Source organism: Sprattus sprattus (genome assembly GCF_963457725.1).
Source record: "Sprattus sprattus genome assembly, chromosome: 15".
NCBI lineage: Eukaryota > Metazoa > Chordata > Actinopteri > Clupeiformes > Clupeidae > Sprattus > Sprattus sprattus.
This window is the reverse complement of record NC_137913.1, coordinates 22,720,462-22,740,496: the sequence shown is the minus strand read 5'-3', so window position 1 is coordinate 22,740,496 and position 20,035 is coordinate 22,720,462. Positions and strand designations below refer to the sequence as shown.

Sequence of the window (20,035 nt, the reverse complement as noted above, 5' to 3'; positions counted from 1 at the left end):
TGATCCAGTGGCAGGCCAGGGAAAGCTCTAAAGAGGTGCTTATCAAAATTTTGATACAGAAATGAATGATCCTATTAGATCATTGGCCTGGCAGTTGCAAAGGACACTTTAAGCTCAGTGTCACTGGGTTAAGGCCTTGTAGCCCACAACTGAGGAGAGTGTGCAGTTCTACATTTCCTGGCCAACCAATGGGCATGTTACGTTAGTTTTGTAAGGGGAGCTTCGATGCCAACATAAAAAAAACTGCTTGTTCTGATTATTCTTATTTGAAAAAGAGAACTGTATTGATGCTGATTTGCTAACAGCTGATCCAATTTGATTCTGGACTACACCCATTTCCAACACCACAGACCCAAGGAAAAATCAATGGATGGTCTCCAGACCACATTGAAGCAGTGAAATTCATGGGAAGATAACTCCAGGTTGCTTATTTGATACTGGTATACCAAATTAATGTATCTGTGTATCCATTCATAGATCTTTATCTTAATTTGTTTTGACATTTGACATGTGTGTAGATTCCTCAGGAGAGACAGGGACTACGAAACAAAAACCTTGTGGAGGTGATGAATGACAGTTGAAATTTCATCATAATTGCAGCAAGATTTATCTGAAGTCAGACCCACATCTCCTGTCCACCCCCATGGGAGAAGAGTTAAAAAAAAAGGAAAGTAATGACAAGTGTGGAGCGAACCACAGCGCTGTCCCTCTAACTAATCCGGCACTTTGGGCCTGTGGTGAGGCTGCTTCTCTCACTCTGTGTGCCATCAGAGACGGACGTGCCAGGCTGGCACCTCTACGTTAAAGCTTAGTAGATTTCCTCAGAGCCTGCAAATTGCCGGCGTGCAAATACACAATAATGCTGTGTGCCATTCCTCAAACAACCCACTGGTGCACATAGCAAAGTGGTGGGGGGTGGGATCTTATAGGGGGGGGGGGGGTCACTCCCATAAATGTGGAGCGAATGTCCTTTTTCTCTGCTGTGAATGCATGGAAAGGGTGGCACAGGGAAGCTGGTGTGTATGTGTGTGTACGTGCTTCCGTGTGTGTTGTTTTCTTCATTCCGGGTGGGGTGTGGGGGGAGGGGGGTGCATACACAGATGTTTTATTATCACGTGCTCCTGCAGCCTCCAAGAAACAAATTGGGTGCTCCATTTTGTTTGTGCCAGATGTATTGTTGGAGGAGTTGAGGCCTTACATTTCCTCAGCTTGACGTTGGCTGAAACGTTTTTAATAGGAGTTTCTTTCCTGCACACCAACCACCCCACCCCACTCTGCTTCCACCCTCAAGTCCACCCCACCATTTTGTTTTTAAGAGCCAACATCCACGCATTTAAGGAAAAGTCCTCGTGCACACATTGTGACGAGAGCCTACTGTTACAAAGACGGGAGGCAGCCACCCGGCAAACATTTAGGCGCTGTGATTTAATGAAGAAGGTGTACAGGAAAAGGGGGTTGGTCACCACGTCTTCCTTTATTATCTCGGCTTCAAAGCCTTCTGGTGACTTTGTGGTTTGCCGAGCGACACGTCAGTGCTGGCACTCGTAACTTGCTTTCAGTGTACAGTCTGCTAATCATTTAGTTCAAAAGGATGGATGAGTTTGGAGGGCCTAGTGGGACTGAACATAATTAATCAGTGCGAACGGCAACGAATGCACAGCGTGAATGGAATTTTAAAGCAAATTGCCGTAATTATGGAGGCTAATACTATTAAAACCTGAATTAAGTGTTTAGACAGGGGTCCTGTCAGTGAATAATGAAGCTTTATTTGTGGTTGACCCTCCTTGAATCAATCAGACTGATGATTAAGGAGAGATAGATAGCTGCCTTAGAGGGCATCTTTATTGTTTTCATGTTCGCAATGATTAGATTTAATAATACAGCATAGAAGCCAGCCATTGAATAAATCAATAGATGTGGGGTACCTAGTTGCTTTGATTTTTAGCTACTAATCTGGATTATTACACATAGCACGTTTTGCAGGCTATAATTTGTAAATAATACATTGGAAGTTGTGATCTTTCCTGAGGTTGCTTTGGCTTGCAGTGCTTATTCAGTGCTTTGAAGTGTAATACCAGAATTGGAGAGGTCTTTAGACTTTTGTAAGCCCCCCAAAACAATGCTATAACTGTTTACATATGTCATAGCTATCGCCCCATCTTTACAAGGAAACCTTAGACATTGTTTTAATGGATCTGCTTAATCGATCGCATTGCTCGACCCATATGGAAAGAGTAAAAGACAGGGTATTCTTGAAGTTTATAAAACACAAATGGCCACTGTAATAGGATTCTGGGAGCTTAGAAAAATGTGCATCCATTATTTCATGCACGCACAGAGCTTGAGTTTTGGTTCGACTCCTACAGCAATCCTCTTTACCCACAAAGCTCATCCCAAACCCTCAAAGCATGCATGTGTAGCTGATGGTACCTCTGTCATTCTAAACCTGCTTGTGTAAGACATGACAAAGTGGGTATAGAAAACAGTATGATGGGACAGAGGGATTGAACGCCGCGTCATTATCTTGATGACAGGGAAGAGGCAATAACTCAGTTACTGCTATCTAGGGATTGAGAGGGATTAAGAAAACAACAAGAACAAGGGGATCAAAGCTCTTAACGGAAACACTAGCACGGGTCTTATTACACAACAGTTCTCTGAATGGAGTCTCTGTATTGGAATAGCTGAGGGAAGCTATTTTTCCCCCAATATATCTGTTTTGAGATATTGCCTTAATACTGTGTAGCTTCATTTACAGCTAATTTAATTTCAGGAGCCTTTCCTCATATACAGTCACTCGGTCCTCATGATGTGTTTTTGTCTGTCCTGACATGAATGAAGAAGCGCTACATGTAATTGGAGACAGTGTATCCATTTCATGTAGATGATACCCTATCCTTCCCTGCATCGTCTTTGCCTGAGTTTCACGTTACTCTGGCCAAAAGGACACTGGGAGTTGTCTAACAAAGCAGGCGGAGGTGTCCTCGAAAAAACTCCATCTCAGACTGTTATCAGACACTGGTGAAACAAACGCTGTAATTTGACCAATTAGTGCAGGGGTTATGAAGCATGCTTATCAGTGGACAGGAACCCTCTTGAAGGGGAGCAGATGTCCCAGATGAGCAGGGAAATGTGCGAAACCAGACAAGGCTAATGGATTTTTGTCTGATCCATTACAAATGAAACAATGCCCATTTTCACATGTAAAAGGGCCTTTTTTGGAGAGGGGGCCATGATTCAGGGTATAGCCATCTACTTTGCTTTTAGTAGTAATTCTCTCTCCAGTCCTTACCGAGTGGGATATGGTTATGATTAATGCTTTCATTAGACGGACCCTCTCATGCCTAAACCATGGACTGTTGCGAGAGAGCATAAGAGTGTGTGGCCTGCCATAAATAAAAAAAATATGGGCTCTAACATGTCATGCCAAGGACACATTCTATCTAATGCAAAACACTTGTTCTGCGTCACCAAACGGTATAAGAAATCAGAGGACATGTTTGACAGTGCTTTTGCGAGACATCAAATATCATAAAACCTGAGTTAACCACAAAACGTTGCTCTGCAGTCGATGTCCCCTTGAAATGATCCCTGGAGGATTGAAGGGCCACTTTGTGATCTGGCAGAGATCAGGTACAGGCGAGGGGATGTTTGGCTCAGCATGTCTGAAGACAAGCAGCTCCGAGTGCCTTCTTGCTCACCACATAAAATGGAGTCCATCAAAACATAGTATGGCTTTGAGAACTGTGAGAACAATAAAACCGAACATTACCCATCCACTCCTCCCCCTACCCCATCGGAGAAAAAAAAAAGAATTGGAAACAGAGAGACTCTGCTGCATGCCAAACCAGGCTTATTATCATTTGAGTGACTCTGCCTGTGGTTCCACTGCCCATTTATCTGCAAATGCTGAGGCCAACGCTACACCCGCTGAATCTGGGATTCAAGAAGATTTTAACCCATCAGGATTTGGGTCCGTTGAGCCAACTGCCCAGTTGCTCCTGCCAGAAAAGCAGGCTCTGTTCTCAGCAGATAAGCAGCACTCATTAAGGGCAGACATCACTCATTTATGACTGCAAACATTTTTTATTAGGATGCTTAGTTACTGCACCACAGCAACATAATATTTAATGTTTGAGAAGACCTCACCCGTTACATTCACAGTAGCAGTATGAGCCAAATGTGTACTATTTATGTCTCCGAAATGGGGGGGCGGGGGTGTGATGCTGTTCGCAGCTGTAGCCTCTCCCCGCCATTGCAGTTGCTGCAGTGTCTGATTTAAAAGTAAGCTAATGTTTGCATGTTTACTTCTGAGGATATTTGTATTTTTGACTGAGGATTGTATTTTTCTGACAGTCTATGAGAAATGTCAAAGCAGTACTGTTTTCTTGCTCACAGCACTGTAATTCATCTCTAAAACTAATCCATTTTGTTACGTGTTTATATAATGGCACTGACATACTCAGTGCAGAGGTTATGCAATCGCTGGGTTATTGTTTTGGAGACAGTAGGGAATATAATGCCATTTAGACAAATTAAAGAGTGACTAGGAAACCTGGCACACTGTGTTTGAGATTGTATCCTCTGAGCTCAGGAAGACTGCAAATTCCACAAGGGATTACTGGATTAAGAACCCAAAAGGTGATGCACTTTCTCACAGAAGGGGTAAAATACAAAGACCATGCCTGACAGAAAGAATATCTCCCTCGATGCATCTCTCGACTGTTTCGTTTCAATTAAAAGCCACTGATGGAATGATATCAGAGAGGATTAGGCTGTTGGATGACTCCTGCAGACCCCATCCCCCATCCTCCTATCTTCTCTCATAACCAATCATACAATCTCTCTGTCCACCCCTCTCCCTCCAACTGTATATCTCTGTTCAAATGGTCAAGTTCAAAAACCTTAATTGGCATGACAAAGATTTAAATATTCATATTGTCCAAGCGAAAAAAACACACGGACAAAACATGCAAGTCAATATTATTATTTCGCCCCTTCTCTCCCTCACTCTCCTCTCAGCATGTGGGGATGTATACATATATATTTTGTTCTTAATAACCAAGTGTAACTGCAAAGGCTGTGCACCGCAGATAAAACATTCTGCTGCTGCTAGCTTTATTGAGAGGCCTAATGAATTGTCCCTCACTGATTACAGATGACGAGGAGGGCAGAGGGAGTGCAAGCAGGCTCATAGACCCTGAATATATGTTTTTTTTATGTGAGGAAAATCAGTGAGGGATATTGATTTGTTATGATCCATTGCTGTTTGGTTGACTTTGAGATCATACATCTTAATAGGATTGTGGCACCACTGCTTGCAGTTTCTTATGCATGCGGAAGAAGGATTTCATTTTGAACCTCAGGACTGAAGAATGTTCACAGGAAGCTTAGCAATAATGTTAGGGCATGCCTGCCCTTATAGAAAACATGAAAAAAAACATCCTTGTGTTGTTTATTATTGTATCGTATTGTATGTATGTTTGGATTAACGGATGTATACATTAAGTCCTAAACCTCGTTTTCTTTCTCCTTTTTGCAGACATATGAAAGGCTTTTCAAACACGCCGATCAAAGTAACAAAGAGATGCTTGATGTCCATCGAGAGCCCATGAAACCAAAGCATGAGCGGAAAAACAGTGACATGCACCAAGTGGACTGGACAAAACCAACAGCACCAGAGGCATTATCTCATGGAAACTTAACAGATTCAGAGTCAAAAACAGAATTCCCGGGCAATAGCAAGAGCCCACAGTCCGGATCTAACATCACTCTCTCCAGCAAGCTGCTAGCAAAAAAGGTTGTGGAAGGTTCACCTCTGTCCTACTGCGGCACTGGAATGTCTTTCCAGTTTGGAGACCCACAGATATCATCAACAGAAACTGTATCGATGGCCACGCCCACAGACTCTAATAATAGTTTGATACATTCCTCTTTGAGCAAAGAAAGATGTGTACCAGGTGTCACAGAGCAGGTGTTTGGAAATATCAAGAAGAAGTACGGCAGGAGAGACTCAATGAGGACCCTGGGTGGTAGTAACAATTCAGATATTCTGTGGTCCAAGAAGGTCGAGAAGGGCATAGAATTTCCTGGTCCAGACCATGTTAAAGAGAGGCACTTGTGTGGACTGGAGAAAGCTGAAACACAGAGTGTAGAGGCTGATAGCTGTAGTAAGAAGATGGAGGATGAGGCCAAGACATTGCATAGCTCTGTCCCTAAGCTGATAGACGAATCAAAAGGCAGGAAGCGGAAGAATCGCAGAGTCCAAGAGGATGAGATCTCCTTGGATGATGCACCAATGACGCAGGTTCCTGATAGGAACAGTAAACCTGATCAAGGTAGCCAGGAATCAAAGGAATTGTTTAAAGAAAAACAAACAGAGAGGAGCCCTTTTAGAACAGGGGCAGATATGGTAGCAAATGTTTGTAATGTGGACAATAGTCCAAGCAGGCAGAGAAAAAACCCAGTTGGCAGACCAAGAGCAATGCTTGATTCAAGTAAACAAACTGACAGACGGCAGTCCAAAGCTAAGGACAGGTGGTCATATTTAAATAGCCCAAGCCCTCAGAAAGAAAGTTGCCATATTGTATCTATTGAAGATCCCCCTTCAGCCTATCCCATAACACCAGCAAGCCCCCTATACACCAACACTGACAGTTTGACCGTCATAACCCCCGTGAAGAAGAAGCGTGGGCGACCCAAGAAACAACCGCTGCTTACTGTTGAGACCATTCATGAAGGAACAGCTACAAGTCCAGTCAGTCCAATTAACCAAGACTCACTAGGTGCAAAGAAAAGAAAGAGGGCCCATGATTTGTCAGATCTAGTGAAACTGGCCTTAAACAACCCCCCTCCTCCCCATCAATTGAAACTCAATAAAACCAGTCACCTTGGTGTCTTTAAAAAGAAGTCAGTCAAAAAAATGAAATTAGTTAAGATGCAAAGCATATTAAACGAACTTTTGTCAGGCTCTAGCACTAGCAATCTTGCCCTGAAGTCTAATTCTCCTGCTTCAAGTGCCGTGTCAACTATGGCATCGACAATCGAGGCCCGTCTTGGCAAACAAATCAATGTGAGTAAGCGAGGGACTATTTATATTGGCAAAAAAAGGGGAAGAAAGCCCAGAGTTGATCTACAGGCTCAGCAAGATGAGCACAAAGATAAGCACTCTATGCCTGTTCCTAGCCAGTTTGAGAACCTTGTAGTGCCTTCTAATCCATCGACAGCAACCGGGATGCCTTCTCCAAGGATCATGCTGCCACTATCTCCAGGAGCAGGTGGGATGCCTTCTCCAAGGCTCCTGCTGCCACTATCACCAGGAGCAGGTGGGATGTTGTACCCTCCCACCAATGAATCCAACCAGCAAGACCTGAAGACCATGCCAAATCTACAGCCTATCAGTGCTTTGCCTACGAAAGCCCCCAGGGGATTACTTAGCAGTAGCTGGAAGCTTTCTCCCCCTAGGCTTATGGCGAACTCGCCATCACACCTTTCAGAGGTGGCGTCAATCAAAGAAGTCACCTTGTCCCCCATCAGCGAGTCCCACAGTGAAGAGACAATCCCAAGCGACAGTGGCATTGGCACTGACAACAACAGCACATCAGATCAAGCTGAGAAAGGAACAGCATCTCGCAGGAGGTACTCTTTTGACTTTTGCAGCTTCGAAGCTGCAGAAGGAGCTGCACTTGATGCTTCTGGCAAAGCGACGAGAGGGCACTACCCGAAACGTATATCAGCGGCGGCTGTAGAGAAATTTCTCGCTCAGGAAAGCATGAAGAAACAGAAGCACCGACGAAAGCGCAAGGGTCTCCAGAGAGGGGATGACTTGCAGTTCCTGGCCAACCTGGAGGAACTGATCAGCAAGTTCCAGGTCTTCAGAATCTCTCATCGCAGCTACAATTTTTATCGAGAAAATTCCTATCCCAGCATATTTCGAGTCAATTTTGACCACTATTATCCTATGCCATACCTTCCTTATGATCCTGTGCACTATCTTCGCAGAAATTCAGAGAAATCAAAGAAGCGGCGTGGCAGACCAGCCAAATCCAATGAGCCAATGATGCGGATGCCTTTCATTCAAGGGTTTGGCTACCCAATGCCTGGTGGCAATTACTATGCACCGTACGCAATGCCTTACACATCCATGCCTCTTGCTACTAGTATGATGAATATGGGCTGTTATGGCCAATACCCCCCTCCATTTTATTTACCTCATGGACTGGGGGCAGCAGCGCCCCCCTTCATGAGGCCACAGATCCCTCCCCCAAAGTTCCATTCTGGTACTTACCCCAAACTTTCAACTGTAACCAGGCATAGAGCAAAAAGCATGCCCCACACCATGTCCTCAAATGGAATGGGTGAAACCCAGCCTGCATATGTGGCTCTCAAAGGAAGTAACAGCAGCTTGGCGAGTGTCTGTCTCCACAAACGCAAACACAAGCACAAGCACAAACACAAGGATGACCAGTACTCTGTCTCTGAGACGGACGACCTGGGTGGACTTTTCAGTGGAACCAATAATCCCGCCTTTCGTAACCTTCTAAACGAGAGAATGGAGAAGGACTCGTCTTTAGCAAAGCTGAAGGAGAAGCAGAGGAACCAGCAAAGCACAGACGCCCTGATGAGAAAACCCAGGAACTTTTTTGAGGTGGACCCACTCTCGACACTATCCTTATCCGACATACAGCACTGCAAGCGTGTCAGAGGGGAAACATCTGACAGTTTCCGTAACATGTGTGCACGGCAGCCACTCAAGTGCTCTCAGGCCAGCCAGGATGGGTCACTGGATCTGTTCGCACATCAGCGCGCATATGAAGAGGCGGCGGGCTTGCGGAGCCAGAGGCACAGCCTACTTGGCTACAGGACCTACAGAGAGGGAAGCTCAGTGTCATTCCAGAATCCAAGACAGGAGGGGACCAAACAGCTGTTCCATGGGTCGAATCCTGCATTAGCAGGTAAGATACCATGTTAGTCAGTGAACATCTCTAAATGTTTTGTCTCTGCATATGTGCCGTCCAGTGATCTTTGCACTTCAATGGACAAATTAGTGGGTGTTCATACATACAAGATTTATGGTGATCCCCTTTACGTGTCATCTACAGCACAAACACATGTTTTGTAGTCATACATATAGCAGTAGTTTCAAACATGCACAGATCGTCTACAAGCTGCACAGACCTCCAGTAGTTTCAGAGGCGTTCTTCCACCCTTGGTGGATTGGGAATAATTAATACTATTGCTGTCTTCCACTACATGTTGCCATAGTACCTCTCCTCCCTGTTGTGTTATCGTTTTACATAGGAATATAATTTCTGTGCATGAAAGGCAAATACACATTGAGCAAGTGTATTTCTTTTTTTTATCTCATACAAATCCCTAACGCATGGTAAATGATTGTTGTGTAAATGAATAATGATGGTAATACCATTTGAAACAAACGTCACCTTACAGCTTTGAGTGCTGCAAATGTTTAATCAAATTGCAGCTGTTCCTGTTGATATGAAGTCCCTTTTCAAAAAAGCATGAACAAATGCACTTTTTTGTACCTCCTGTATTTTCAGTCAGTACATCTGGCAGAGGAAAATGTAATGCATGGATGGAGACAACTATAATTCACCAACTTCTTTTTCCTCCCATTTCTCTTTCTCCTGCCAGTGGTTTTCGTAGAGATATATTATTCACACGTTTTGATTTATTTTCTACAGACATGCAATAAAAAAACTGCTTGTGTTAAAAGAGCTGGACAGCAGCCAGGCTCTTAATGAATCCAGTCGACTCCTCTGGAGGGGAATTGGAAGCCCTGGGCTCAGTTAGATTACATTTCCACTCCCCAGGGAGAGGAGGAGGATGACTCACGTTTTGCCTAACCCCTTGCCACTATCCCCTCCATGACTGACTGTTGGGCTTCAAAGGCTAGCACTGGCTCCAATTTAAATATCACTTTTACTTCTGAATTAATTTAGCTCTTTAGTGTAATTTCTTTAATTTGAGTGTTCTATTTTTCTTATTCTTTTTTACATAATATCATCACACGTTTTATAGGCTTCTTTGTAGTGTTACTGTACAATTAAGGACAGTTACTGTATAGTAATAATGCAAAACAACACAATTTTACACTGTATTTATCTACAGCTAAAGGTAAAATTACAGATTATGTGGATTATTTTCAGGGGCAGGATTATCAAGTATCAAGGTAGCATTACTGACAAGTAATTATTATGTATTACACAGCGCTTAATTGTGTTGATGAAGTATAATAAGGGCTCTAATATAAAGTAAGTGTCAACCAGATTTATAATGGATTTGGCTATTAAAAAGCATGTGATTTATGTAGTGACTAACATTTCCTTGCTTTATAAACGAGGATGATCCACGACTCCATGACTGTCAGGTGCTCTTGGCAGAACCCCTGGGCTGTCGAAACACAGTCGCTGAGTTTTCTCATACGAATCTGAGTAATCAAGACTCTAGATGTAGCATTATTAAAATAATGAGCTTGTTATTTCAAAACCCTCTCCTGTGGGTTGTGGGTCAACTGTGTTATATCTTTTAAAGCCAATTTCAACTGCTCTGCAGTGTGTGTGTATTAAGCCCACTGTATTGACGTATGAGATGGTGGTATATCCAGTATAATTACCTTGCCCAGTTCCACTCTTTTCCTTTTAACAAAGCAGTGTTTTTTTTATTGGTCCTCTCTGTCCTTTCACATGTGCCACTGTCATCCGACTTTTAGGGCTATTTTGCACATAGCTGGCATGCTGCAAGAAACACTTTGTTTCACACCTCAGAAGCCATCTGGTTGCATGAGTGGTTTCGACCTTTTGCAAGGAAAGCCAGCGCAGCTATTCAAAAATATTCGACACCACCTCTGAATTTTTGGAGAATATTTCTTTACCTCTGAACTGTGGAATTTAGTTGCCATGACAACAGGAAGTAGGCCTCCTCACGTTAAAGGGGGGGGGGGGGGACCTCTGGACAGCGCAGAGGCAAGTCCATAAATTGGTGCCCCCCTAATGAAAACATCATGTGCGGGATGCAGGTAGAGATTACAGGGGATAAATGAGTTGTGACCATCCCTTTGAAAATGAATGTCTCTTTCGAATGATTTGTTGGCACTTGGGAAGTCTCTCTGCGTTAGCCCGTGATTAATGGGCAGGAGAAAGAAAGCTTATTTGAACAGGCGGACATATCGCCTGATTAAAACCAAATGAGGTCACGTATTGCCTATAGTGCATATCCAGTCGGCGGAAATGTCATTGCAGGGGGCATGAAATGGCTGAGTGGTGAGTTCAAGTGATTTTTGGAACTCCATTACAGCACATTTCCTCTCTTCAGTGTCTAAAGCACTCATTTCTTTTGTATAAAACTAATGGTTCTTGTTTATGATCGGTTACTTTCACAGTTGTGCTTTCAGCTCTTTAGCGCGGCATCTCCCCACATATTTTGCCATACCTGTCACCTCGTCATTAGAAGGATCACTGAATATAGACCTCTTGTTATGCTCTTCTTTACAGCCTTCGGCACTGACCACTGATGTAACCATTTGTTGAGGTTTGATATTTATGACAGTCTGTGGTAACTTAAGTCATAAGATGTGTTTTCCTGAATCATGCAGTGTAACATGTAGTGTGGTTTCAGGATATTCAGGTGTGCTCTGCAACTTCAATTAGGCCCATTATATTGACTAGAAGGTTCTTATTGTAATTTTTTCCTGAACATGGTCCACAATGGGGAAAAAGAATCTGGCAAAAAAATCAGAGAGGGAAATTGATGTTTGAGTATCTACATTTAGTTAAACCTCCTATAGTCTGTTGTTTGTCTGCAGCCTATTTTTTGTCTTCCCACTGTGGCCAATGAAATCCTCAACAATTCTGTTTTCTGTTTGTTTTCCGGGAAACCTTACCAGATGGAACACCAATCAGAGAGAAAGAATTCTCTGGAGATAGGCGAGGTGCAGGGGAGATCGCAAAAGTGGAACACACATTTTGGGCAGCTTTAGGCTGTCTGAACCCATTTCAAACGAGACTGCCAGAAACCCAACATTTCCTCTGGTCTGGGCTGCCTTCCAAGGCACAGATGCGAAGTCGAGGAGCAGTAAATTAATCACCGATGTATCTTAGGCTTCATAGTTTATTGCCTGCCTTTATAGGCACATCTATTCAAGATGTAGGGGCCTGAGCATTGACTACAGTGTGAGAGAAGGTGAATAAGAGGGATGCTTCCTGGTACCCTAATTACGTGTGTGTATATGTGTGTGTGTGTGTGTGTGTGTGTGTGTGTGCGTGTGTGTGTGTGTGTGTGTGTGTGTGTGTGTGTGTGTGTGTGAATAGAGTTATCCATATCCAGATGTCAGGTGTTAAGTTCCCTGTAACTGTATCATTTTCGTCACTACACACTAACAAACATTCTTTAAGATGTTTTTACTAAAAGGTATTCCTCCGTTTGAAATGTATTGGTAGGACATGGCCTGCGGCTAATTAAATTCTTTATGTGCAATTTTGTTTGAGGCAGTGAAACAAATTTCCCAGGCTTTGGGAGCCAAAAGGGATGCTGTGTTTTCTCCTCCACACCGCAGGATGTAAACATCCACAACAGAACACTCATTTGCATGTTTTCTGGTCATTAATAGCTGATATCGATCAAAATGCTTGCAGACATACAGGTCCAATCCTCATTTGTTTTCAACATAACAATTCAGCCATTGTGGAAATTTCCCATGGCTTCTTACAGCTAGTTTCTGTATCTGTGTCTTGGGTGATCCGATCACAAGTGGACAGCTCTAGGTACGTCAGATCACTCCAGCTATTAGAATGAGTCTCCACATGCGTCTCGAGTGACCACTTGTAATTTGATCTTCCCTGCTCTATATGCAAGTAAAGACATACTGTACATAATTTCTGTTTGCAAAGACCAAATGCATGAGGGGACAATTCCCCCTCACTTCATTCAATGTGCCCCACTGCCACTTTAAAAACATTAACCTCAAGTCATTTTTATATGGATTGGTAAAAAAATTAAATATTTATATATTATTCTGACATTGATTTTAATACAACAATAAAATGCTGTGCAAAAAGCACATTGAGGTTAGCCTAATCGGACTGACGCTTAAACTTCACGCCTGTTTACTAAAGAAATGCTGGTTTACTGTTAACTTCAGGCTAAGTATCAACTGTCTTTTTAGTTACTTGGATTCAGGATTAAAACATTTTCACATGTTTTTTACCCTATAGAAAGCATAGGAGAGAACAGCAGCAGCACCTGTTAGAGGACTGGCTTATGAACGAGTTAGATAGCTAATCAGGTAGCAAGGAAAGAGAACAGGTTGTCCCAGTCATTGGCTACCACAAGCTAATGTTCTCTTGTTATGTTGTTAATATTAAATTGCCTTTGAATAGAGTGAACAGGTTTGTCAAATGAGTAGTGTTTAGGGACAAACTCATTATTTGTGACTTATGGCTCTATAAAATCTTGAAGTTGCCCAGAAAGAAAGTAAAGGTAGTGAGTTGAGTTCGCTTGCCAGATAAGTGTGTAAGTGGTTATTGAAATCAATTTTCACACACTCGTAGTATATATCTATGGGCTTTTTAAAATGTTCAAATGTCATGGACAAAGCCAGCTTTGAGTAAGTACTTCCGCTTATGCAGAGGATGTCAGTGGAGTAGACAGTCCTTCAATGTGACCTGGAAATATTTGCGCACACACTGCTAAAAGAAAGTGGCAGTATGCCCAGACTACCTCCGAATGTGGTCTGAGTGATCGGATCTCAATGCGTCCTCAATGCATTTTGGGTGAATTCACACCAGTACTTACATCTGTCCCCTTGTGATTGGATCCCCCAAGACGCATGGTAGGGCCAGGTGTGAACAGGACCTATTACAACATTGTTGTGCTCAATATGCCCGGGACAACACAAAAATAAAATGTACTCATAGTCTAGGCAGCTTTGGAAAACATTATTGGCTATTGCACCTTTAACCAACGGAATGATAATGGGTTTAGATGTAAAAAAAAAAAAAAAAAAAAAAAATGGGGATCATTTTTGAGAGGTGTCACCTAAGTTTTCCATTATTGTTCATGCAGTTTGTTTCAGTGTAGTAATATCATTTTGCAGTTATCCCTGGTAAGCAAGTCCCACAAATAAGGGCATGGTAGCATATAAATATCCATATTCCATATTTTAACTGCTGTCCAGTACTACCAAGTCAAACCAACTTTTCACAATAACATTGTTTTGTTGTTAGAAGAGGCCTTTTCTACCCTAGATTGTTCTAGATTGTTGCTTCTTAAAACTATTATAATTCCTTTTATATTGTATATACAGCACTTTTCTTGAATGACACAAGGAATGAGTTCTACAAACTGTATTACACAAAATCATTTATGCTTCCGGTATCCTGAATTTCCCTACGGGGGGGTTATCTAATCTTATTTTATCATAAACTCAAGGCAGCACTATCATCTGTACAAAGTTAAGTGTTACAGTTCCGTGTGTTTTTATTCTGTCTTGCAGAACCCAGTTCTTCAATGAAAAGAAGGTACAAGCGCAAAGAGATCGAGGAAATCCAGTGCGAAGTGCGGAAGATGCGTGCCTTCTCCAAAATCCTCAACACCAAGAAGAACCTAGATCACGTCAACAAGATCCTTAAGGTTAAGAGGCTGCAGAGGCAGGCCAAGACCGGGAACAACATCGTCAAGCGGCGCAGGGGGAGGCCCAGGAAACAGCCCCTGCCCCAGGAAGAGGAGGAGGAGGAGGATGAGGACGATGACGAGGAGGAGGACGAGGAGGAGGAGCCCTTGGCCCAGATGCCAGTGCTGGAGAAGTGTGTGGACCTGCCTGGGAAGAGGAGCACACTGCATCCCAGCATGGTGCTGCCTGAGCCCTTAGAGTTCTCCAACCACGACTCTATCATGGATGCCATCGAGTCTGTGGTGCACATGGCGCGGCTGCAAACCAAGTCCCAGCCAGTGGGGGCAGGCAAGCAGTGGCAGCGGATGCCGGATGAGGCCTGCACCGCAGAGCGCCGGCGGAGGTACCGCGGGAGCAGCAAAAAGGAAGATGCACTTCTAGCCTTTCATTAGCCAGTCACAAAGCAGTGCAAGTGGACACCTTTTTTTGAGACGCCGTTGCACTTTTTTGCCTTGTTTTCTTTTTGTCTTAACTTGTTTTTATATCTTTTTTTTTCTTAGACATATGGGCATTCTTCTCGGCAGAATTCAGATAAAGAATGTGGTCAAATGTGCAGCGCTTTCATTTTATAGCGAGACTTAGCTGGACTTAGCTGTGTATTCCCTGAGTCTCTTGGAGGCCAGGCTGTGTTAAACTACTACCCTCCAAAGCCCCACTTCAAACTACAATAACAGAACTTTCAAAGGTTTCCTAACTGTGGTTCTTGCCATAAACCAGCTAGTGTAGATAATTGCTTTTTTTCCCGCCAGTACTGTGCAGCTTTCTTTTTTCCCCCCTCCTCATCGTTTTGTATTTCATCCAAGTTAAAGCACAGTTGGGTCAGTGTACTCAGTGTAGAATGATCAACAATAACCCCATCCTTCTCTGACTCCTCCTCCCAAGCAAACTCAAGCTGTTTTGGGGTCGCCCTGAACATAAACCAATGGCCAGTGCTGGGCTAGTTGTACATAAGATACATACTGAACAAGATGTAGAAACCCATCCACAAAATATCTCATTACAGTAGGTGATAACACGTTTTATGCCGTGCTGTAGTCAGAATGGTTGTAGTCAGTATTGTTTCTGTGAAAATCAATATTGTTTTTCACCAAAAAGATTTTTCTGAATGACCCATAATTTCATGAGCATGATTAAGTGAGTGCATCACTGACTATTCTGCTTCTGAACATGGAACAGTATTAACGTAACTGCTTACAGTTGTCTATAATATTTAGCACTTCTTACAGTCATAATAAATGTTTCTGTATTTCTAACCATTGTGGCTAAAATATTTGACCAATAAATAGTATGCAATAAATAGTTTGAAAAACAGCATTTAATAAAGAAATAATAGTCCCTTGGTGTGGCTAAATAAGGTCACAACTGTGTTCAATTTTGAAATTAAATCACTTTCGAAATGGAATAGGTGTTTGTAGAGTGTGTGTGCTGAACTACCATAGATCAGCCTCTGAGAAGGTGCCTGTCCTTAGCATGGTCATTAGATGGTTGTGCAGATTTTTTGGAAGCAGACCCTGAAACCCTTCCATTTAAAAATGTCCTAGTTAACGAAACCAAAGTTTCTTACAATCCCGACGGTTTCTGTATTCTTGAATGTTTTACGATGTAGTCTGTATAGAGTTGTAGGACACCCCAAGTCGTATTTCGAGGAACCAATGTGTTTCCGTTGTATGTAGATCGGGTCAATTTAAAGAACCTTAACGATCCACAGAGATTAACAATCATCAGCAGAGAAACCAGAACCTCATTTGCGTCCATTTGAAATGCTTTTTTATCTGCAATTGATTTCTCCGTAGTCTCACTCGTGCCTTAAGTTTGTTTATTAATTCATTACATTTGATTTGCAGGGAAATGCAGGAATCAATGTGATTACCTTGTTAAATCATGAATGTCCATACTTAACATACATGTATCCATCGCTCAGAACACACTTAAAGCATTCACTGTCATGCCCAGAAGTGCTCCAGCACAGCTGAAGGTACATAATATTAGCTAGGAAGCTAATGCTTTGAGGTTATCATGGGTGTATTATCAGTACTCTGTTGTGTTTAAAGCCAGTCTCGATCAATATCCAGAACACACAACACAGACAGTACATCCAGAGAGGGAAGCACTCCATCAGTGACATTTTTTCTATGCATCAGGTTTACCTGAGAATCTGCTGACATGTTGGCCTAATGACTTTCAAAGATAAACCTTTATGGTAAGCTTTCTATTCTTCTTTTTATTTTGATCTGCCCTTTATGGATAGTGAAGTGGAAAAGAAATGAATATAATCAATTATAATGAAGAATATCAGTAAATCTGTAAAAGTGTGCAAAAAGCGACTATCATTTCACTGCAATTATTGTCACTGCATGTGACAGAGAACTGTCTTAACAGCAGTCGAGCCTTAATCTAAAGTTATATTCAGCTAAATCTCCACTGTAAATAGTGTAACTACTGTAGGTTAGATCCATTTGCATGGGAGGAAACTGTGTTTTGACATATGTTGGACTGGTATCATGTGAACACGTCCGGCATAGACTGAAGCAGTAGTCTACATGCATAAAATGTTCATTTTGCTACAAGCTCAGCCATTAAGTCTGATGATGACTTCTGTTGTGTCAGAGCCAAGAAAAATAATTTGCATTGGCTGGCAGCTATCCCCCCCTAGCCAGTGGGACCAAGATGTAGGCTGTAGGATGTCTCAATTTTGGACTGGCTCAGAAAACCACCTGGAGACATCGCCAAATATAAAGAAGTCCATTTATCAGTATTTAATGCTAGGCCATCCAAAGCTGATCTAACAAACGCTGAATCTGAATGTGCTATCTTTTTTTCCGTCTACCAAAACCTATAACATTTCTTTTTTTTACATTAAGCATCGACTAGGATGTGTTCTAGGGAGGTTTTAGCAGCAAGGCATGGCAGCTCAAAAGTTCATTTTAATATTTAAAATTCTGTGTATTTCTTCACCAGCATAAAATGGTGCCTTCTGAAGTTGAGGTGTTTCCTTTCTATATTTACTGGCTCTTTAATCAAGAGACAAAGACCGATCCTGTTATTTGACAGCCTCTGTATTTACTCTAGACAGATGTACTATTGCCCAAAGTGACACTTGGATGAAAGCAAACATTTGGTGTAATCCAATTATGTTTTGAAGCCTGTAGGTGCTAGTGGGTTTCAGAAGTATTTGGAAGCTGTTTGTGTCCTCCTAGTGTCACAGTTGGCCATACCCATTCAAGAAAAAACGTCTTTAGCTTATACAAATGTAGTAATCTGTATCATGCATTTTGAAGCTACATTGATATTTAAAAAATCAGTATTGCGTGAAAAAATTAAGTGTCTGCAAGAGCACATAGCTATGTTTGTATATTCTAATTAGAAGACATTGTGTATTTCATATTGTTTGTGTTATTTTTCTGTATATGCATGCCCCATTTCATTGTATGCATAAATATTTTACATGAACGAAAAATTGAATTTCAATCAAATTTGGAGAACTTGTACAATGTTTGATATGTTTCTTTTTTAATGGATTTTTAATTCTCAAAGCATTTTTGTATATTGTATTATTATAACAAATTGCAAATATTGGACATATAAAATGAACAAATACAGAGGTACACATGCATATACATATATTGTACATAGAATGTATGTATACACATGCATATTTGGTGTGTAAGTGTACACACACATATATGTTCATAAATACTTATACTGTATATAGGTATATACGTGTACTGTATGCTGGCATGTTTGGTCATGTTTGTTGATCATGATTAAGTAGTTTTATTTTTTTATTTCTCTTTTTTATTTCTCTTTTGTCCTTTTTTCTGCTGCTATCCTTGGCCGGCAGCATCAAGCACTTAAAGTTGAATTCTGTTCATGTCATTGTGGAAAAATAATAAATGACTTTATCGAAGGCTGAACATTTTATGGCTCTTGTCTTTCCCCCCCCCTCCCCCCTTTCTATATTTAGGTTATGTTTACCTAATGGCTCCTATTTTATCTAAATAGCTGATATTTATCTTTTGATTGAGTACAACCAGTATTTTTTAAATACTGAACTTCTGGCAGCCGTAATAAATTGAAAACTCACAATGAATTGAATCATTATTCAAAACAAATTGAAATCAAGCACATGAACACTGCTATCTGTGGAGACCATCTGGCTTCTCTTGATGGAATTCATATCAGAGCAAGGTAATGAAGAGAGGGAATCCCCCCTTATCAAGTGCTCTTCCGCGTCCATTCTCATTCATTGTATTAGCCTAGCAATGTGTGCCTGTGATAAATGGATTGAACGACATCCAAGGCATTGGTTGGTGGAGGCAAAGTGAAAAGTGGTTCACCATAGGCTTACGCCGTCCCCTGTAAAATTCCTGTTGCCATGGCAGCTGTGTGAACTGCCCAAATATTCTAGTGGGCTGTGTATGGTTGATAACATTTCTGAGCTCAAATTGTCTGCATGCGTTTTGAGCCACTTGAATCAATGCAGCATTTTCACTGCTTCTGACATTTCGAGTGTCCACACTTAATGCATAGTGTTGTACATCATCAGTGACAGCATTAAATGTGAAAAACAAATGATGATTACAAATGATCAATGCTGTACAAGCTGTTAAGAGAGTCCGCAGCTCTTTATTCCAATCAATGCATCATCACTCCTTCAGTAAACATTTGTAAACAGCATGATTTCCATTATGTAGCAATCATTATTGTTATGAAGATTGTGGTATATGTTACCATCTATTTGGTTACTATTGGCATACACAATAGTGAAGGCAACTGTGTTGTACTGCATAGATAATTATAGGAATAAAAATGGCAAAACATTAGACTGACCTACCTCTCTCTTAAGCAGTGTTTCCATTAGTAGATAATTACTGTGTTTTGCCTGTTGAAATTTAATATAAATAAATAAACAAAATAAGAAATTAAAAACTTGCCAGTCAAAATGTCCTTGCTCACACAAAACATAAATAGTATCAAGGACAGGACATTTAACAGTGTGAGGAGGAAACAGATTTGATCCAATCACATTTCATTTTCTGTGAAGTTTCAGTCTGAGCTCCGCCCTCCAAAGCCTTGACCACATCCGCAGTCTAACGTTGCTTGTCAGACCAATCATGGCGATTGGCCAATCAAAACTCTGCTCTTAAATAGACATTTGAACATTAAATTGCATAGATGACACCAAGACAAACCTTAACGAACTTAACACTATGCAGACCCTTGCTTGTTTTACAGGGAATGGGATAAGCGAGCCTCTGATCATGCAATTTGAATTATTCAGTATTTCACAGGGCTGTAGCCAGTGAAGCCAGTACTTGCATCGGAACAGGTTAGTTCATTTCCATG

The 20,035-nt window shown here is 41.7% G+C and overlaps 1 protein-coding gene across 1 annotated transcript in view; it reads left to right on the top strand.

Moving 5' to 3' along the window:
* Positions 1 to 18,511, top strand: part of setbp1 (SET binding protein 1) — a 43,989-nt gene extending 25,478 nt beyond the window's left edge. Inside the window, exons 3-4 of the mRNA XM_080852243.1 lie at positions 5,543 to 8,954; positions 14,513 to 18,511. Of these exons, the coding sequence (XP_080708369.1) occupies positions 5,543 to 8,954; positions 14,513 to 15,081 (3,981 nt within the window). The 3' untranslated portion in view covers positions 15,082 to 18,511. The remainder of the gene's footprint in view (positions 1 to 5,542; positions 8,955 to 14,512) is intronic.
* The last annotated feature ends 1,524 nt before the right edge of the window (positions 18,512 to 20,035 follow it).